Source organism: Ursus americanus, chromosome 32, assembly GCF_024610735.1.
Source record: "Ursus americanus isolate L20-20 chromosome 32, mUrsAme1.1.p, whole genome shotgun sequence".
NCBI classification, from domain to species: Eukaryota; Metazoa; Chordata; class Mammalia; order Carnivora; family Ursidae; genus Ursus; species Ursus americanus.
In genome coordinates, this window is record NC_142158.1 from 1,204,831 (window position 1) to 1,225,608 (window position 20,778).

Genomic DNA, 20,778 nt, shown 5'->3' on the forward strand with positions numbered 1-20,778 from the left:
GGGGTGGTTAAGGGGTCAATGAACTCCGAACGCTCATAATGCATGTACTACAGAACCGTCACAAAGCTAAAGTTTCCAGATATTGAAGGGTATATCACTCTTCCTTTGACTCTTGTCATTGTCACTGCTTTTTCATGAGAATAAGAAAGATATCCTCTGTTCCTTCCTTCTCAAACGGAACAGAATCAAGCAGATTTAAACTATGACACGGAGCTGAATGCTCACATACTGACCTCAGCACGGCCGTCAAAACACTTGGGAGAAAATCCCCGGGATCTACTTAATGTTATCCATCCAGGCAGAATGAAAGACAGCTTTACAACTTCCTAAGGAATGAAACATGACTGTTTCCATGGAATTCTTTAGTGCCTCAAAAAGTTGCACTGCTTCTCCCACAGATTTGGTCCTCCTCCAGGAAATGGTACGAACAGTGGTATCTGGTCACACTGCATGCAGCCAGATGCAGGTGGGAAGGAAGTGGGTCAAAGACTGCTAAGTGCCTGTTCCAGCCTTCATGCTCCCTTTTCTTCCTAGTGACGGAGCTTAGTTTTCGGCTGGGCACTCCGCAAGCCAAAACACACACTCTCCAGACTCCCTTTCCCAAGTTTTGGCCTGTAGCATATGTGCACAAGTGACTTCTGGGAGGCTGCTCACAGAGGGATGGCCGGACTGGGAGGAACTGACCTCTGTCGGTCTGCATTTTGCATGTGATGGCTGGAGCTTCAGCAGCCACCAAGGATCATGTGACAACCTCAGGACTGGTGGTGTGCACTAGGGTGTTGGAGCAGAAACGCAGAGGCAGGGTCCCTAGTGGTGTCATAGAGTCACTTTGTCAGTCCTGGACTGCTTGGTCTGTTTCTAAACTACATGCAGCTGAACCAAATCCTCAACAATGCACGAGGGCTGATTCCAACAGCAGACTGGGACACTGTGTGCAGACACAATACCCCAGGCAGCACTGCCAAGCAGCAGGCAATGACGGCTCAGGAGTGGACTCCCCCAAGCTTAATGCTCTTCATTACTACCACGACATTTTGGTATTCACGGTATCAAATCATGGTCTCCTCCCAGCGGACTTTATTGTTCGACTTCCAAAGAATTCCAGAACAAGCAACATTTTTTTTTTTTATTTTTTTTAAGATTTTATTTATTTATTTATTTGACGGAGATAGAGACAGCCAGCGAGAGAGGGAACACAAGCAGGGGAAGTGGGAGAGGAAGAAGCAGGCTCATAGCGGAGGAGACTGATGTGGGGCCCGATCCCATAACGCCAGGATCACGCCCTGAGCCGAAGGCAGACGCTTTAACCGCTGTGCCACCCAGGCGCCCCAAGCAACATTTTTAAATTATATTATCAGGGGCATCTGGGTGGCTCAGTTGGTTAAGCATCTGACTCTTGATTTTGGTTCAGGTCATGATCCCAGGGTCCTGGGATGGAGCCCCACTATCGGGCTCTGTGCTCAGCAGAGTCTGCTTCTCTCCCTGCCCCTTGGCCCTTCCCCTGCTCATGCTCTCTCTCAAATAAATAAAATCTTTAAAAAATAAATAAAAAATAAAATAAAATTTCATTATCAGTATTAAAGGAAAAAAGTCTGCTTTCTTTCCCCACTTACTAAACAGGGTCTATGCAGGAGCCACTGTCCTGGCACTGGAGTTATCAAGTAAGACAGCTGCTACCTGAATTAATTCAGCACCACTCATTCAAATGACTTATGAAATCTCTTTCATATTTTAAATAAAACCTTGATTTCTAACTTGAATCCGTGAAGTATTGTGGCAAGAATGGGGTGGGGAGTGGTCCAATTAAATTTGCTTTGCTTTCCAAAATGCTTCTGCTGACCTGGGGTGGGGGGAGGTGAGGTGATGCCAGTAGGGGGTGGTTAGTAAAACTACTGGGGGAAAATGCCCACCATTAACCTTTCACTTTAAGATACTTTTGAGAGTGGTGTATTTCCAAACATCGTTAGTTTTATTTTATAGTCGCTGCTGTAGCAGACGCAAATATCAACCTTCTCTTGTTCCGTTGAAGCCTATAAATCCGTGGATACTTGACTGACTCACTGCTGACTTCAAAGCCCTCACTCAATCACGTGGCTCTCTACTACCTGGAGATAAGCAATCACGCATTTACCATGTTAAAGGCTCAGAGAAGTCCTGCAGTGAAGAATGTTGCTTTGCTTGTTCCCACAGTCCCATCGAGGGTCAAATCATTGTGGTCCAAGGCTGAGCACAAGTGCAGGGGCAGAGCCTCGCGTTTGGCCCCCAGGAGTTCTCTGAGGCTAGAATTGGCTGGAGCGAGTCTTCCTAAAGTGCCGTTTGCTTGTCAACATACTGTCCATGTTGCAGAGAGGACGCCCCATCAAGCCAGACTGTGTTTGTGGTGGTATCTCTGATGCTGAAAGAGACCCGACCTCTGCCTGAAGGCTTCGCCACACTCGTTACACTCGTAGGGTTTTTCTTCGTTGTGGATTCTCACGTGCTGAGCCAGGTGGGAGTTCAGTCGGAAGGCTTTCTGGCATACAGCACACTTGAAAGGCTTTTCTCCGGTGTGGATCCGGTGATGTCGAATAAGGTCTGAGGTCAAACTGAAGGCTTTCCCGCACTCATTACAGCGATGGCTTCTGGAGTGGCTGTGGATTCTCTGGTGGTGGGTGAGGAAAAGGGCCTGACTGAAGGTCTTCCCACACTCCTTGCACTCACAGGGCTCCTCCTGACTGTGAACCCTCTGGTGTCGGCTGAGGTGGGAGCTGCGCCTGAAGTTCTTCCCGCAGTGGATGCACAGGTAGGGCTTCTCTCCGGTATGGATTCTGACGTGTTCCAACAGGCCTGCGTTCTGGCTGAACACCTTCCCACACTCCTTGCACTGATATGGCTTCTCGCCAAGATGGATTTTCTGGTGTCTGACAAGGTGTGAACTTCTCTGAAAGGCTTTCCCACACTCGTGACACTGATGGTCTTTCTGTCCAGAGCGGATTTTCTCACGTGCGCTAGGACTAGGGCTCCGACAAGCCGCAGATTCACAGAGCTTTCCTTGTGTGTGCGTCCCTCCGTGTCTAGCCAGGTCTGAGCGCTGGGTGAATTCCTCTCCGCATTCTGAGCATTTATACTCAGTCTTCTCCTTGGCCTTGACCTGCTGCCGTTCCAAGTTAGGGTCCTCAGGACGAGGTTCTACGGGTTCAGATACTTCCCCAGAAGATTCCACTCCAACACAAGAGTCTGTCTCCACAACCATCTTCCCATGCTCAATCCTAGTCTCCTCACCTGAAACATTAAATATATACCAATAATTACTTGTTTTTTGATGCTTAGGGAAGGGAATCTGCGTTTAGGAGGAACACATTTAAATCAAGCCATGTGTGCCAAGTGGATATGCTGTGGACGCTTGTGTTTGCACAGAATATACCCGCGAGGGTACACAAGAAATTGTGAACAGTGGCTGCTCGGGGGAGGACGGGGATTGTGGTAGGAGGCAGCTTATCTTAAACGGTTTGAACCTGATCATGTGACATACACACGGCACTGTGTGCGTAAGCAAGCAAGCAGTCTCCAAGGGCATGGCTGTACGTTCTTGAAAATGGTTTGTCAGCTGCAGCATAAAAAAGCGAGGTCAACTGAGGGCCCTGGGGCCAATAAGAAAGAGAAAGCACTGGAAATGAAGAAATGCAGACACAGCCCATTTTATCACTGATTAGCTGTGTAATCTAAACCCTCCGGGCTCAGCGTCCTCACCAATAGATCAAAACCACTGGACTACGAGACCTCGTGGGTAACATGAAGCTCACAAAAATGTCTTGGACTCTTCTGATCTCCTTGGACAGGAGCACCTGCTTTCCTGGGTGGCTCAACAGAGACACGGTATCTCGATGCTGTAATCGTTTGCTCCGATGTCCCGTACGTGAAAGACCGTAAGCCATGTCTGATGAATAAAACCTCAGCTCAGACACACAGGCACAGGTGGGTGAGGAGAAGGGCCTTCCAAGGCCAGGAGCCTGAATGAGGACGCCACGCTGGAAAGACAGAGAAAGCAGGCGAGAGAGGTCCTCGGCAGCCGCGGTAACCAGCTAGTGCGAGTTCATCAGTGGGAGCCACGCAAAGGCAGCAGAGCAACTGTAAAGGGAGAGCACGGGCGAGCCAAAGGGAACTGCGGGGGACTCGCAAGCAGCCCGACAGTGAGTCCCGTGCGGGGCACCCTGTGCACACCTTCCTGCGGCCGCCCACAGGGGACGGAGGGCTTAAAGGAAGAGAGATCCTTTCCCAGCCACGATCTAATGACATAAACAACTAAAACGAGGGGGCGGCTCTGAAACCAGAAAACAACTTGAACTTTGAGCGTAAAATAGCATTTTCAACAGACCTGGAGGGCAAGGGCCTACTGTGACCACATTTACTTGTCATATTTAAAACATATGCCCATCACGGGGCGCCGCGGAGGCTCAGTCAGTGAAGCATCTGCCTTCGGCTCAGGTCATGATCTCAGGGTCCTGGGATCGAGTCCCGCGTCGGGCTCTGTGCTCAACGGGGAGCCTGCTACTCCCCCTGCCCCTCACCCTACTTGTGCTCTCGCACGCCCTTTCTCTCTCTCTCAAATACATAAATAAAATCTTTAAAAAAATGTAAGGGACAGAAACAAGAAAGAGGGATTTCAGTGACAAAGAAAATACAATACAGTAAAACAAATCTAGGTGACATTTAGAAACAAAACACAGTAATAATACTACAATAACTTGAAGGAGACAAGGAAAATGAGTACTGGCGCACGTGCCTGGGGTTCTTGGCCTCGGGCGAGAAACTAGCGATCCTTGCTAATTTACCCAATGGTAAGAGGAAGGAGGAGGAGATGAAGGGCAGCATAGGACACGCCTAGGTTTCAGCTGAACAGAAACACCAAGGAAAGGATGGGGGTAAATGTTTGGGGTGATGGGAATCTCCCAGATCTGGATTGCGGTGGTGATTAGATGACTTGTGAAAACTCACCGACCGGAACACTTAGAGAGTGAGTTCTACCGTGCGTGGACTATACCTCAATAAACCCAACTCAAAACAAACACAAGAGCCGGGCCTCCGGAGGGGACGCCAAAGCCCACCTGTCACACGGGGCAGACGCGGCTGTTTCTTACCCTTCTCTTCTTCAGGCTTTGGCACGTCCCGCTCGGCCTGGACCCGCGGCTCCCGCACTGCTCCCACAGCGGCTGCCTCCTCCGCGAGCGTCTTCTGCTTCTTTGCCTGCTCCGGGCCCTAGGGACAGTTATGTACGTGTAGGGACAGTTAGGGACCTGTGGGCTTAGGAGGAAACTGCTCAGGAAACACTTCCATGAGAGAAAGGAGTAAAGAGAAACCTGAAGGGGAGAAAGCAAAGAAAAGCGGCTAGGGAACCAGCACGTGCGGCTCCTTTCCTCCCAGCACACGGCAGGGGAGGCTGACCTACAGCACGAGCAGCCGGACTGGAAAGAAATATAGAAAACAAAGCTTGGCAGTTCTCCTGCTGCTGAGCTCACGTCCACCTCCCCGGCCCAAGGCCTCAATTCCTGCTTTTCTGCAAAAGAGCACGTCTGCTCCTTACCACATGCCGTCCTGCTTCTCCAAGCTCCCTCTCCAGATCCTCCAGCACAGTCACCGCCTGCTCGCCGCTCTCCGGCTGCTGCTCCCGCAGCCGGGCCCGCAGCTCCTCGGGCAGGATGGTCAGGAACTGCTCCAGCACCAGCAGCTCCACGATCTGCTCCTTGCTGTGCATCTCGGGCCGCAGCCAGCGTCGGCACAGCTCCCGGAGCCGGCTCAGCGCCTCGCGGGGCCCTGCGGTCTCTTCATATCGCAACTGCCTGAACTGTTTCCACAGCGCTTCTTGTCCAAGGCCCGTGCTGTTTCCCGGCAGCTTGAATCCCTGCTCCGCAGCAGAGCGGGGATCCTCCTTCACTGTCCGAAGCCCCTCCTTCTTCAGATTCAGAGGAGCTGGGGAATGGTCACTGGCCGCTGCTGTCGCCATCCCCAGCGTCAGCCTGCTTGTGTTCTCTGCCCCGGACAACTTCCTTTTCACTGTCTCCTCCTGAAAACGTGAAAACAAGAATCACAGACACAGGTGGCTCAGTTGGTTAAGCGTCTGCCTTCGGCTCAGGTCAGGATCCCAGGGTCCTGGGATCGAGTCCTGCATGAGGCTCCCTGCTCAGCAGGGAGTCCACTTCTCCCTCTCCCTCTGCCCTTCCCCCTCCCCCGTGCGCCCCACCTCAAATAAATAAATAAATAAATAAATAAATAAATAAATCTTTAAAAAAAAAATCACAGAAACAGTAGCAGTAATAGTAATAGTAACAACAGCAATACACCTTTGTTGGGTTCATACAATTCCAGTAATTGCTATCAATTTCTTTCCCTCTCAACCATTCCTAAAAACGGAACACACATACAAAACAAGAAAATTCTGTTCTACACAAGACTGCCAGCTGACAGAGCAGGAGTAACAAATCTAAAAAATCACCGTTTTGTAGCTTGATGAAATAACTGACTGAATCAAGGACCACACATGGGCGAAATCACTGGGCAAAAGGAGTGGGGGAAAAGGACGCTGTCACAGCCTCAAAGAACCACCACGCTGATTGCTTATTAATTACAAAAGAAACAGTGGAGCTACCTGGCGGCCACAAACCTGCCAAATGATGAAGCCCAGCAACACCAAGAGTCACACAACTGACCTCGGGCCTTGTCACTTGTGCAGCGTTTTACTAAACGCTTCCATGAATCCAGGAATGAGGAGACTTGCAGATGAACCCTGAAGGCAGCTCATGTACAGCAGTCGATTTCATGAAAATAAAAAGCGGTATCGTTCTAGATTAAAAGGACACCTAAATGAATTGCAAAAACTGGCTCTTGGGTTTAAAAACACTCTAAAACCTGGTTGGGTTCCAAATACAGCTCGCTGCTGTACAGTCCTGGATGTGGACACGGTCACTCCCAGATGATCAAATATATATTTGGTCAAATACACATTTTTTATTGTCAAAAAATGGACTTAAGGGGCGCCTGGGTAGCGCAGTCGTTAAGCGTCTGCCTTCGGCTTAGGGCGTGATCCCGGCGTTCTGGGATCGAGCCCCACATCAGGCTCCTCCGCTGGGAGCCTGCTTCTTCCTCTCCCACTCCCCCTGCTTGTGTTCCCTCTCTCGCTGGCTGTCTCTCTGCCATATAAATAAATAAAATCTTTAAAGAAAAAATGGACTTAAAATTTAAAAAGTCAAATCCTACTATTCTTAACAGAAATGAAAAAGTCAAAGAAAATGATGATTATTAGCCAGAAATAAAAGTTTGGTATTGCAATGGTTAATTTTATGTGAAAACTTGACTGGATCATGGGGTGCCTAGATACTTGGTCAAACATTATTCTGGTGTTTCTGTGAGGGTGTTTTGGGATGAGGGTAACATTCACATTAGTCGACTGAGTAAAACATGCCCTCTCGAATGCAGGTGGGCTTCATCCAATCAGCTGCAGGTCTCAATAGAACAAAAAGGCTGACTCTCCCAAGCTAAGTAAGAGAATTCTCCCTGCTCGACTGCCTTCACACAGGGACATCGGCTTTTTTCCTGCCTGCGGACTCAAATGGAAACATCGGCTCTTGCCGGCTCTCAAGCCTGCTGGCCTTCCTACTTCCTACTGTAACTGCACCATCGCATCCCCCGGTTCTCAGGCCTCTGGACTCAGAATGGAACTAAACCATCAGCTCTCCTGGGTCTCCAGCTCACGGACTCACCCTGCAGATCTTGGCGACTTGCCAGTCTCTGTAATTTCATGAACCAATTCCTTATAATTAATCTGTCTCTATGTGTCCATGTATTTCCTGTTGGTTCTGCTTCTCTGGAGAACTCTAATACTGATATATAGCATACATTGCTGCATTAGTGGTGGTCATTTCCATGATATGATTAAACACATCAAACAATGTAAAAAATAATATGACAAACTGATCCTTCCAGCCTGCTTTTATATCTCCTGCATCAGATCAGTCAAGGTCTATTGATTCTGCCTAAACAGCTCTTAAATCTAGTCTCTCCTCTTCATCCCCCTTGCCACCATCGCCTCCTATCCAGACTACTGTGACTGGTCTTCCTGACTCACCAATCTACTTCCCACACCGCAAACAGTGATATTTCTAAAGAGGAGATACGATTGTATCTCTGCTGTGCATTTACTGCATTTAGGGACTCATCACTACCCTCAGGATCAAGTTAAAAACATCTAATACGGCTTAAAATTTTCTTATGATCTAATAAACCTTCAGTTCCTCAAATTTACCATGCTCTTTCCTGTTCCTGGGTCCTTCCACATCTTACTCCTCCTGTCTGGAACACTCTTCAATTCTCCAGTTTTTTTTTCTTAGTGCCCATACACCGTTCATGTCTCAGCGTAATAAAACAATAAGCCACCACAACTGTTCTATGTCCTTTACGAGTATTAATGCATTTCATTCTCACACAACTGTATCAAGACACAACTTCACTGCACAGAGAAGGATACTGAGACATGGAGAGTTTAATAACCTACACAAGGTCTCAAAGCTCAACCTCAGATCTTTCCTCGAAGAACACTTAAACCCTTGGACTTAACTTTGCCTTCTCCCTCATAATCCACATCTGATCCAAGAGCAAAGCCTGCGGGCTCCACCTTCCAGGAAGATCATTAATCTGACCACGACTAACCACTTCTACCATAATGCAAGTTCAAGGTATCCCCATCTCCTTCCTGAAGCACTTGCAATAGTTTCCCTGATTCCGTTCTTGCGGCCCTACGGTCTAACCTCATCCTGGGTTCGCAGCTACAGATGCTTTAAAACATAAGTCAGCTCGTGTTTTTCCTCTGCTTACAATCCTCCAAAAATTCTCCACACCAAGAAACGACCAAATTACTCACACAGTACAACGCCCACTTCTCCTACACCCCTCCTCCCGCTCCCCACCCGGATACCACCCTCTACAAACCCCGGTCCCGCTCACTGCGGTCCGGTCTACATTGCCGGTCTCCTTGCTCTTCCTCGAGAATGCCCAGCAAGCTCGGAGGCCTTTGCACGTGCTGTTCCCTCTGCCTGAAAGCGCGTGCCCCCCAAAGTCCACACAGGTCTTTTCACGTCCTTCAGGTTTCTGCTCCAGCACCACCCCCTGGGGCTTACCTTCAACACGTGTTTAAAACTGCGCTCAATGGATGAAACAAGTGCAGCCGAAGTTGTGCCCAGGTCAGCAGGTCCGCAGCTTCAGGACGCCCCCCGCCCGGGACTGACGCCCTCGGCCCCGCCCCGGCCTGCGGGCCCTCTGTCGCAGGAGGCTTCTCTGCACCCAGGGCACCAGCTGCTCCCCACCTCGGTGCTGCAGGGCCTTCCCAGACGAAGCGCAGGCCCCACGCACGCAGCACCGACCCGCAGGGGCAGCCAGCCGGCCTCCAGCACCGTCCCGGCTCCTCGCCCAGCGCCAGTGCCTCCTCCCCAACGCACCGTCGCCTCCTCTCTAGGCACGCGGAAGGACCGCGGCTCGATGGTGTCCTGCTTCCGGCGCGCGGCAGGGGGCGGAGCTCCGCCCACCCGCTGCCGGCAGGTGCGATCGCGGGCCGTTCTCGTCTTCAAGCTGAAGCTGATTTTATTAGATCGAAAACCGGCCAACTCGGTTTAGTGTTACCACCAAGAGCCAGCATATCTGCTTTGCTCACTCACAAATTAAACAGACACATACTTTTCCATGTCTCCCCAATTTAAAAAGTCGTGAAACACAACGGCAAAAATAATGTCAACGTATTGGCGTTTTTTTATTTCTTTTTTTTTTCATAGTATCAAACAATTGAAGGTTAAACTGAACAATGAAAATATATTTGGATTGAAAGATTTAAGGTAATGAAAATTAAGTATATTACTATAAAAGCATAATCAGCAACACGTGAATGTAGGTTTCAGGGGGGGAAAGCATCAGCTATCACTTTATCAAAATAATTCTACAGAAGAAAAGAGAAATATTTCCTCTTGTTCATCTTACCGAAAACTGTTTTTTATAGTCTTTGAATAAAATGAATCCTTTTAAAAATCTAAACCAGGGGCGCCTGGGTGGCTTAATCGTTGGGCGTCTGCCTTCGGCTCAGGGCGTGATCCTGGCGTTATGGAATCGAGCCCCACATCAGGCTCCTCTGCTATGAGCCTGCTTCTTCCTCTCCCACTCCCCCTGCTTGTGTTCCCTCTCTCGCTGGCTGTCTCTCTCTGTCAAATGGATAAATAAAACCTTTAAAAATAAAAAAATAAAATAAATAAAAATAAAAATCTAAACCAACTTCTGTTTAATTAGTTGATAGTTTTGAAAGATCATTAAATGTACTAATCATTGTTTTATGACAGGTAAGTTATTCAGTGTTTTCAACATTGAAATTATCACAACAAAAGAAAAAAACACGTTTCATTATGACAAGGAGAGTTAACCTTTCCTCCTCCGGTGCCAGAAGCTTGGAAGTATCTTTTAAAAGTGAATAAGTGTATTCACCTTAAAACTTCCTAAGGCGAATAAATGCAGTCAATGCAAAGATTTTACTAATTAGAAGTTAACATTTTTTCTTGTATGGGAAATTCATATGTCTGATTCTTTCTAAAGAAGGGCTTATATATTTTTCAAAAATTATATAAGGGATAAACAAAATTTAATTTAAAATTTAATTTAACTTAAAAAGGAAGTAAAAAATCTTAATTCATTTACTTCCCCTTTCAAACTCCCTACCACGATTGGCTTCTTAAATGTCACTCATAGCATCAAGGCTTAAAATGAAAATCAAAACGGGTAATGTAATTTAACAAAACAGAGTTTAAAAAAAATTCAAGGTCTGCATTTTTTAATTTAAGTAGTCTATCATTTGGAAGGGGTAAAGGTAGATGAGAATAAATAAAAATGCTATCTAATGGGACAGATTACATGTTGCTAATTTAAAAAATCAATTTTGAAATTTGAGATTTTTCATTTTCCAGGATTATTCTTATTTTTGTAAACAAAATGGTGGTTCATGTGTTTTCATCAGGTCCATTCTTAAGATATTCAAAATAAAAGCTTCCTTTTCTATAGGAGCTATAGAGGCACTGCTGCATTACAAGTCATGCTACCTTGCTATAATAGCATAAGATAGCAGTTCTTATCTTTTTGTAATGATCCTTTCTGCTTTTCTCTCTGCTTCCACACATTCAGTGAGATATTATTCCTAATTCTGAATTTTAAATAGAAAATTATGTGCCAGTGATTGTTCTAAACAATAAAAAACCTACAAATGAGGCCAATAAACATAACCCATAATTTAATATTAGGAAATGTATAACTTTAAACCATCATATGAATAAGCTAATAAAGAAAAATCCTAGGGGCACCTGGGTGGCTCAGTTGATTAAGCATCTGACTCTTGATTTCCACTCAGGTCATGATCTCAGGGTCCTAAGACTGAGCCCCGCGTTGGGCCCCACACCCAGCGGGAAGTCTGCTTAAGACTGTTTCTCCCTCTGTCCCTCCCCCAGACCCACTCACTCCCTCTCTTAAAAAAAAAAAAAAAAAAAAGAAAAAGTGAAATGCCATTTATCACCTATTAGATTGGCAAAGATCAAAAGGTTTAGTACAATATTGTTGGTGATGGAGGTGTGTAAACTGCTACATCTTATTTGCAAAGCAATGTTGCCAAATCTATTAAAATGTAAAAGCACATGTGACATTCTTAGACTTTTCCTGACCACCCTATCAAAAACGTCCCATTATTGCCTCTAGTCCCTTATTTTCTTCATAGCATGCTGCAATTAATACATATTTGCCTGGTAGTTCTTAAAGGTCTGTCTCCTCCAGTAGAATGTAAAATTCTGTGATGGCAAGGATCAAACTTAACTTGCTCTCTGGGTTATACCCAGTACCTGCCATAGTGTCTAGCATTTAAAAAGCACCTAATAAATATTTTCCTTTTGATCCAAGAACTCCACTTCTAGGTGGCCATTTTTAGATGATCCAAAGGATTCTTTTTGACCCAATAATTCTATTTCTAGATGAGAGTGCTACAGATAATATTCTCACAGGTCCACAAGGATTTTCACTTCAGTACTGCGTAATTGCAAAATATAGGGAAGATCTTAAACATCCAATAAAATATGGTCCTTTTATTCAATAGAACATTATAAAGTCGTTAAAAAGAATAAGGTAGATTTATATGCATTGATTAAAACATCTCCTAAGATGTATTAAGTGAAAAAAGCAAGGTGTAAGTCCATGGGTGTAATGTGATATGGTTTGTTTCTAAAGATAGAAATACACATGTAACATTGGCTTTTACCTGTGCTCCCCAACACTCTGGGGAAATTCTCAAGGTAGCATGGTCCAGTGCCAATCAAGTCATCTACCAGGATGAAGGTGCCCTTCCACATTATACTGCTCTGTGAGATCCTAGAACCCCACACCTTCACCTTCAGCTCTGTGGGGCTTAGTAGGGTTTTGAGCCTTGAAAAGGGGGTCACCTTTTCAAATGAGATAGTTTGCTTGGTGATGAAATGAAGTCTTAGGATTCAAGCAGACGTCACTGGATGACAATGAAGGCTTTATCATAGACCATCAGTGGAGCTCACTCTAAAGGCTTCTCTAACACTGATGTTAGCCAGGCTCTCAACGCTAACTTTGTTGTCCATGAGGCCCCTCCTGATCTTTTCATGAACTCCAACAGCTTCATTCTTTATACCTTCTCATTTTTTTTCTTTCTCCTCTAGTCTACGGTGGCACCTAATCTACTCTTTGGAAGACCCAAGTACAACGGACCTTCACCTTTTCTTTAGATCTATTTTTATGGATAAAACCTATGACCCCTTCAACCAGGTATTCCCTTTCTAATAGTCAAAACCAAGCTTCAAGAAAATTTTGGCTTTCAGCATATTTTGGCTTTCACATACACATGGGTGTAATGTGATATGGTTTGTTTCTAAAGATAGAAATACACATGTAACATTGGCTTTTACCTGTGCTATTGTTTTTTTAGAAATCACTCAGAAGTGTAGTGGGCATTTGTTGGTTGCTTACACACCTTCCCAACATTACCTTGATTTTCATTCAGGTATCCACCTCTTCCCCATGTAGACTATAAATTCACTATACCCACAGCTCTAGGAGTAGGCCTATTTCTGAGGCAACAGTACCTTTTTTGAGAGTGGGCATGTGACCTAAGCTAATCCAATTAAGTTCAATCTCAGGATTCTTGTTTGGAATGCCAAGACAGAAATGTTCTTTCGCTCTTCAGAGGTGGACCAGGAAGTATATAACCAAACTCAGAAGCTTAAGCAACTCTTTTGTTATTTAAGGGAAACCAGGCTAAGGAGGAAAATGACCCATGGAGAAAACTCAAAGTCCCATAAAGCCATGCAGGAAACCCATTCTCCTGCAGAACTTTTCAGTTATATAAACCAATAATCTTTTTAAATCAGTTTGTTAACTGCAACCAGGAGAATATACTCAGTTGAATCCTTTGTTCTTTTTGGGGTTCTTCTGGTCTTTCTAGGGGCAAATGAAGGGCTCCATGAAGCCGTTTGAGAGAGAGAGATCAGGGCCAACAGGGAAAATAACCTTCAGGTTAATAGCTTTATTCTGCAACATGCTTCTTTATACACAGAACTTATGAACAGATAAAAAAGACATCAGAAAGAGATTTCTTTGGGGAGACGAACCAGGGACTAGGATGAAAGACCTTTTATTAACTCTCCAACTGTAGTATTTGAATATTTGTTAAGCCACGTGCACATATTAAGTTAAAAATAACAAAATAAATTGTTAAAGAGATCTCAAACAGCAGCTTTTTCTTGAAGGACTTTCTAACATAGTAGGTATAGTAGCACCATGAAGTCTTTTCACACCATTTTGGTCATATAAAGTTGTTAGAAGTCCTGCTGAAAAACAAAAAGTCCTTACTTGTCATCTTTCCCTTTTGTCTTTCTGTACACCATCTCTCGGAAACTGGCTAGAATCTTATTCTCTCTCTTCCGTCTCTCTTCCTGGTTAAAGGATGCAAGGGCTCTCTTCTCATCAGCACTGTAGATCTGATTCTCTTTACGCAGTCGTACAGCCTCCATTCTACGATGCCTGCTACCACTCATAACATAACCTGAACATTCAAACGAAGCAATCTCTTCACTTGTCAGCCCAATTTCACCTCTCCGTGGGATTCGCTTTCCAGCTTTTACATACTCAGCCATTGCTGCACCTTCACCTGGGAGCAGAGCATGGCCATAGTTCAAAGGTTTCTCATCTTGGGAGGTGTGTATTATAGGCGCTTCTGGACCTATCAGATCCATGGTATCTGCAATCTTTGACTGCTCAATCCAGATATCTTCCGGCAACTCCCCTTCAGAATCTTTAAAGCTTGAGTCACTGGATTCTTTTTTAGTCTTCTTATTCTTCTTTTTCTTGTTTTTTTTCCCCCTGTGTTTCTTTTTCTTTTCCTTCTTCTTGGCTTTTTTGGCTCTCTTTTTATCATCATCAGAGCTAGAATCAGTGTCGGAGTCTGAATTCCCATCACTGTCATCAGAATACTTCCTGTGTTTCCTTTTGGACTTTTTTTTTCTTTTTTTCTTGCTTTTTGAACGACTGGTCTTCTTCCTTTTTTCTTCGGAGCTGGAGTCTGAACTGCTGGTCTTCTGAGTCTTCACCTCGTCATCCTCCACGGGGGTGTGCTCATCAGAATCCGGCTCAGGAAACTTTGGAGACAGCCCCCATACCTCAGGAGCTCCCAACTCCCCAATCCTTTCTCTCTCTTTCAGCCGCCTCTGCCGATAGCTCTCCTCCTTGTCCTTCTCGTATTCCTCCGCCCACTGCCGGTCGCCCGCATAGTGGTGGTGATGGTAGCGGTACCCGCCATAGTAGACGGAAGAGGACGAGAATGCGTAGTTGCGGGACCCGGGAGCCTGCTCTCGAGAACGGCCAAGCGGCCAAGGGGCACCAACGCCCGACCCTCCCCACGGAGGCCTGAGGCCCTCGCGTCCGCGGTTGTGAGAGCGGGCACGACCTCCCCACGGGGAGCGTCTGGCCTGCGCGGACGGCGGGCTCCCCGACGAGCTGCGTCGCCACCTCCGAGAGCCCACGGTGTCCTCGGGAGAGCGGGACCGGGACACCGGGGCCATGGGCCACGCCCTCGCCGGCCACCAAAGGACCAACGCCGGGCAGTTACCACAGAGACAGAGGCGGGCCGGCACTCCCCGCCAAAGCCGGCGCGTCACAACGGTTCCGCCGCGACTTCCGCTTCCGGCGGGTTGCTAGGCGAGGACGCAGTGCGCGCGGGCGGGGACGGGAAACGCCGGCACTGGAGGCGTCTCGGGGCGGTGCGTGGACAGGCGAGGTCGGTCTTGTGGTTAGGTCGGCGTCTGTGCCCTGAGCCCTTGGGGCGCACGAAAGAGGATTTTGCGCCTGTGACCCCTCTACTGTTCAAACGTCTTCTACGCTGCTTGGATATTCGCCTTCAACGGTCTTGATACCCTTCGCTCCTCCGTGCCCCCTTCGGCCCTCTTTATCATTGCCCCTTGGTGGAGGTTCCCTACTTCCCACCCTCCTTTTGTTGATCCCTTAGACGGGAACCTGTCCACCATCTTCGCGGCGGAAATATTTCTACTAGTGAATTGCAAACCCCACATGTGCCTACTGGAAGCAAGCGCCAGAACTTCCCTCGGAATCGAAGTTTAAGTTCAGCCTCTGAGCCAAGTGAAGGCCAGAGTTACGATTTTAATTCTTAAATACAGACTTTTCTACCCGTGAAACGCAGGGAAGCATCCAATCCAGTCTTGTAGATGTCTCCTAATCTGGTTAATTTCTCCAGCAATTTTGTGGTTGGGAACCACTTTCTGCACACAGTTTGTTCGCAGTCTGAAATGGTCGGCATTTCATGCAAGATAATTTTCCTTTGCTCTTAAAATGTATGTAGGCATACCATCATCTTAGTTCTCTATAGTTTAGTTGACCTGCTCAGTTATTTGACAGACTCATAAAGTGACAGAAAAGCTAAGTCAGAAGTTAGAAATAGTGCTTTCCTGATGCTAGGACTCTGAACAGTAAAGTGGGGAAATTAAATTGAATAGGATCAAATTAGATTTCTGGGTATGTATCAGCAGGATGAGGTGCTCACCATGGAAGTCAGCAACTCGATATCAACATTCCCATTGCTTATCATTTCCTAAGCAGATATGCTAGGTATCTCCATGCCAGCATGAAGACACTGACCTTGTCCTCCTTCATCCATGAGATGACTCTGCAGGAATAGGAATATATCCGGGAGAGAGCTTCCAAGGTAGCTGCTGACCCCTTCCTCCACTGAAGAAGTTCAGACACTGGGCTCCTAGTCTGGAGTATTACAGTGGTTACAAGACCTCTGATCTTCACCCCTTGGGCAAGCAGTTGAACATCATGCTCATTTTGCATCTTTGCAATAGGCTCAAGACTGTGCATTCCAAGTATTGTCACCAGGTCTTCTTTGAAGTCACCAAACTCTCTCCCTGGGACATGTTGAAGTTGGAGGAGATTTTAAACTACTACTTATTCTGAGGCTTAGAATCAGCACTCCGGCAACAGTCACCAGGGCTAGGCAGGCATTTAAATAGGCCATATTTATTCTGTCTCTGAAATTGTCTTTTGATCACTTTGCTCCATTTTTACTCTTTGTCTTCCCAAACTGATAATGTAACATTTAAGTTTTTTAATGAAAGAAAATAAATTATTATAGTATTTGACTAGAAATTCAATGAAAAAGTAATTTTGCTTAAAGTAATACAGACTTTAATACATTACAGTAATAATACATGTTTTGTAATACAGGTCTTCTAATGGGAAGAATGAAAAAATTGAGGAATAACATTTTGCTTACTCGGGGTTCTACCATTGCAGGGCAAACACAGCCATAGATAATATGTAAATGAACATGAATTGTTCTAATAAAACTATTTATAGACACTGAAATTTGAATTTCTGCAATTTTTACATCACAAACTTATTATTCTTATGATTTTTCCTCAACAATTTGAAAATATAAAATAATTTCCTGCTCACACCATACAAAAACAGGCAGTGGGCCAATCTTGGTCTGTAGACGGTAGTTTGTTGACCCCTGACTTAGTAGACAAAGCAGTGGTACAAAAAATACGCTGATAGGAATAAAAATAAATGCCTACCATACCTTTTTCAGGGGAGGGGATTTTATTTTCTTAATTTTATTTATAGATGAGCAAATATTCAGATAGAGCACAAAAATGTACTTGAAGATCTTAAAAAAAAATTGGTAGTTTTGGGGGCTGGGTGGCTCAGTCGGTTAGGTGGCCAACTCTTGAATTCAGCTCAGGTGGTGATCTCAGGTCCTGGGATCAAGCCCTGTGTTGGGTTCCACACTCAGTGGGGAGTCTGCTTGAGGATTTTCTTTCTCCCTCTCCCTCTGCCCTTACCCCTGCCTTACACGTGCATGTGCTCTCTCTCAAATAAATAAATAAATCTTTTAAAAGAATAGGTAGTTTTTGAAATAGCAATACATTCTCATCATTAAGAAAAACACCAGGTGTTGAAAGCTCAGCTAAAATGAAATTACTATCTTTCTCAAAATTTCTCAAAATTGTTTTCCATAAATTACCCCCAAATTTTTGTTTTAAAAGCTTCCAAATCTACAGAAAAGTTAAACACCTGTATATCCTTCACCTAGATTCACTAATTGTCAAGATTGTGTTTTTTACTCAGTTGAAGGAAAGTTAGTATGATGCTTCACTCCTAATACTTCAGTCATCAATGTCTAAGGACATTTTCCTTCACAACCACATGCCATCTTTACTCTTAAGAACTTTAATATTATTATTAAATATTAGGTGGTGTTATCTAATACGTAGGATACGTTCAAAATTCCTCAATTGTTTTATAATGTCCTTAAAATGGGATTAAAAATCCAATCAAGGTTCATGTGTTGCATTTGATTGTGATTACTCTTTGGTCTATTTAATGTAGAACAGTTTCTCTGCCTGCACTCTCACTTCCACTTTTTAAAAATTATTTGACACAGTTTTGCAGAGTCCAGGGTGATGTTTTGTAAAATGTCCGACAGGTTGAATTTATCTGATAATTTCCTCTCCTCGTGATTAGACTTAGGGTAGTTCTGTTTGGCAGATCACACAGGTGAAATATACTTCCTGTGGTATCTCATCTGAACGCATATAACATTAGTTTGTCACAATCTATACTTATTAGTCAGAAATTCCTAACAAGCAATTATTTAGAACTCTGAGGGCAAGCTGGAATTAAACATCCCTCCAAATTACTTCATACTAACTGCCTTTACAAATATTTAGTGATCCTTCCTCACAAGTGACAACAAAGGCACTTACTAATGAGACTTACACTACCTGACAGTACCTCCCAGCTGCTCACATATGTGTTTGCACAGAGTGCTCTGATTGACATTTTACATGGTGTTTCTACAAGGGTTAGCTTACTGGATATGCCCAAGGTCGCCTAAACTTATGTTGGAAAGAGGAAACAAACACTTCTATTATGACTACAACCTGTGTTTCTTACCACCACCCCAGATAAAAGCAGATGCAATGGGACTAAATGAAGAACAGTTGATCCTTGAACAACATGGGTTTGAACTGTAGGGGTCCACCGGTATCCCGCTATTTTTTTAAGAGTTGGCAGCAAAAGTCTCAAGGCATTTATTTATTTACAACTGAGCACCCCAGTCTGCACGGGTCCAATAAATGGACCTCAGCAGCCCCCAGAGCCCCAGGACTGCCCACTGGGTCGTCATGCCCAGGCCCGGAGCGGGCGGGGGGTGTTGCACCTGCTGGCAGGTGTCAGCTGCTGAGCCCAAGCCTCCAGGCGGGGGAACATCACCCGGGAAGAGCACTGCCTACAGTCTGGGGCACCCACACGTCGGGTTTGTTTTTACAATAAATGTACATGCAGTATTGTAAATGTATTTTCTCTTCCTTGTGATTTCGTGAAGGGTGGACTGTGCCTGGGCCAGCGCCCCTACCCGCCACGCTGTTGAAGAGACAACCCTACAGCAGTTTTAAAGCTGTATTCAACTTCCTGTCTGCACATTATCATGTCGTAGTGTTACTTTCTGTATTTTTAGTTTTTGCCTTTTACTTTCTCCCTGATACATTTCCAGGCATCACAAGGTCAAGAACCACACTTTCCATTTCTTTTGTGATTTCTCCCAAACTCCACTTTGTATCTGGTGTGAAATCAAATAAACACAACTGGATGAAGGAATTAATCAGGGACCCTCTCACTGTGGAAACAAGACTCTTGCTTAAACCTGCAGTTTCTAGGAAAGAGACTGCTAGTGGAAGTTAGGAATGGAGTGTGAAGAGATATGAGAGAGACTCCTAGCAATGCCACTTCCTCAACACTGGAAGGGTCAGAGGAGAGAAATATAAACATGCTTAATGGACTCTAACGTTGTATCAGTACAGAGCCAGGACTAGGGTGAGGCGAGAGAAAGGCACTGAGGGCCCAGATTTAAGGACACATCCACTCTCTTAAATTCTGTGACCTAAGTGCCTCTCTCACCTCACCGTACTCCCAGCTCTAAAAACGTTAGGTGTAGACAAAGGAGCATCCTATTTTTCCTGATGCAACATATAAAAGAAATTCTGTTGAATCATCTATAGTCTCACACAGAGGATACAGAATTAGGAAAAATACTGTATAATTTTGGAACTATACTAGTTTATGTTCTAACAGTTTTGCAAGAAGCTATATGGTTGATTCCCGTAATACAAAGGATGGCAAAATACCTAAGATGTGGGCATTTTTATGGTTTCTGTGCAGACTGGAGAATTGTTTCTTCTCCATTGTTCTGAAGATTTCTATATACTGATGCCTAGCAAGGTCAGACCTGCCTCTAACAATTATAGCCACATCTCAACTGTTACTTAGACAGTTAATTTGATCTTAATATTACCATTAAGGTGTGTTAGGATTAAGTTTTTATGTCTTTAAGCAATAAACAAGAAGAAACATACCATCTGAGGGACTTTTAGAGACCTCAGAGTTAAATCAAAGATACCTACTTATAGTTTTCAACATAATGAATATAATGGGGAAATATAAAAGCTTGGTGTCCAGTGTTCTCAAATTCCATTTTCTACTTTCCTGAATCTGCTTCAAGGATGACTGAAATTCCACTCTTATTCATGGGACTCTAAACTGCCCGAGGTGAGAGAGTAACCCTTGTTATCGTATAGTGACTGATGAATAGTATACATGACAGGCACTGTTGATGAGTTCATGAGAAACAATAGTGGGTAAAAATTTCACTGGATAACTGAAGCTCTGAATAATAAAGCTTTTAGTGCTAACTTTGCTACCAATTAGATGGGGAACTTGAGCCGCCCCTAAATTTCTCTATGCTCAGCAGAGAAGTGAGTCTTTTAGTTTCTAGGGGTCTTTAAAAGCTGATAATATCGGGGCACCTGGCTGGCTGTCAGAGAGCATGGGGCTCTTGGTCTCAGGGTTGTGAGTTCGAGCCCCATGTTGGATGTAGAGATACTTAAAAAATAAAATCTTTTAAAAAAACTTGATCATATTGTTAAAAGGTCGTATAGCCATACTATCATTCTTTCATCTTCTCTGGCAGCAGGGTGACTGCTCCTCAACAGGTAAAGCAGTGCAGGGGTTCAAATATGTCTACAGCGAATAGTGACCTCTACCTGTATATGTATATATCTCGGGGGAATGGGAGTTATTTTTTTAAAGGTTTTACTTATTTATTTGAGAGAGAGCACGAGTGGCCGGGGAGGGGAGGGA

The 20,778-nt window shown here is 44.9% G+C and overlaps 2 protein-coding genes across 2 annotated transcripts; both read right to left on the reverse strand.

The window, feature by feature from the left end:
- Positions 1 to 1,946: 1,946 nt before the first annotated feature.
- Positions 1,947 to 9,472, reverse strand: ZSCAN26 (zinc finger and SCAN domain containing 26). Its single transcript, XM_045800628.2, has 4 exons — positions 9,147 to 9,472; positions 5,561 to 6,040; positions 5,118 to 5,235; positions 1,947 to 3,261 (listed from the first exon to the last, which is right to left on the reverse strand). Exons 2-4 carry the CDS (start codon positions 5,978 to 5,980, stop codon positions 2,360 to 2,362), a joined length of 1,440 nt encoding a protein of 479 aa, XP_045656584.1. The 5' UTR covers positions 5,981 to 6,040; positions 9,147 to 9,472; the 3' UTR covers positions 1,947 to 2,359.
- A 4,101-nt stretch (positions 9,473 to 13,573) lies between these two features.
- Positions 13,574 to 15,229, reverse strand: NKAPL (NFKB activating protein like). The gene has a single exon (XM_045800643.2). It carries the CDS (start codon positions 15,120 to 15,122, stop codon positions 13,911 to 13,913), a length of 1,212 nt encoding a protein of 403 aa, XP_045656599.2. The 5' UTR covers positions 15,123 to 15,229; the 3' UTR covers positions 13,574 to 13,910.
- Positions 15,230 to 20,778: the final 5,549 nt, after the last annotated feature.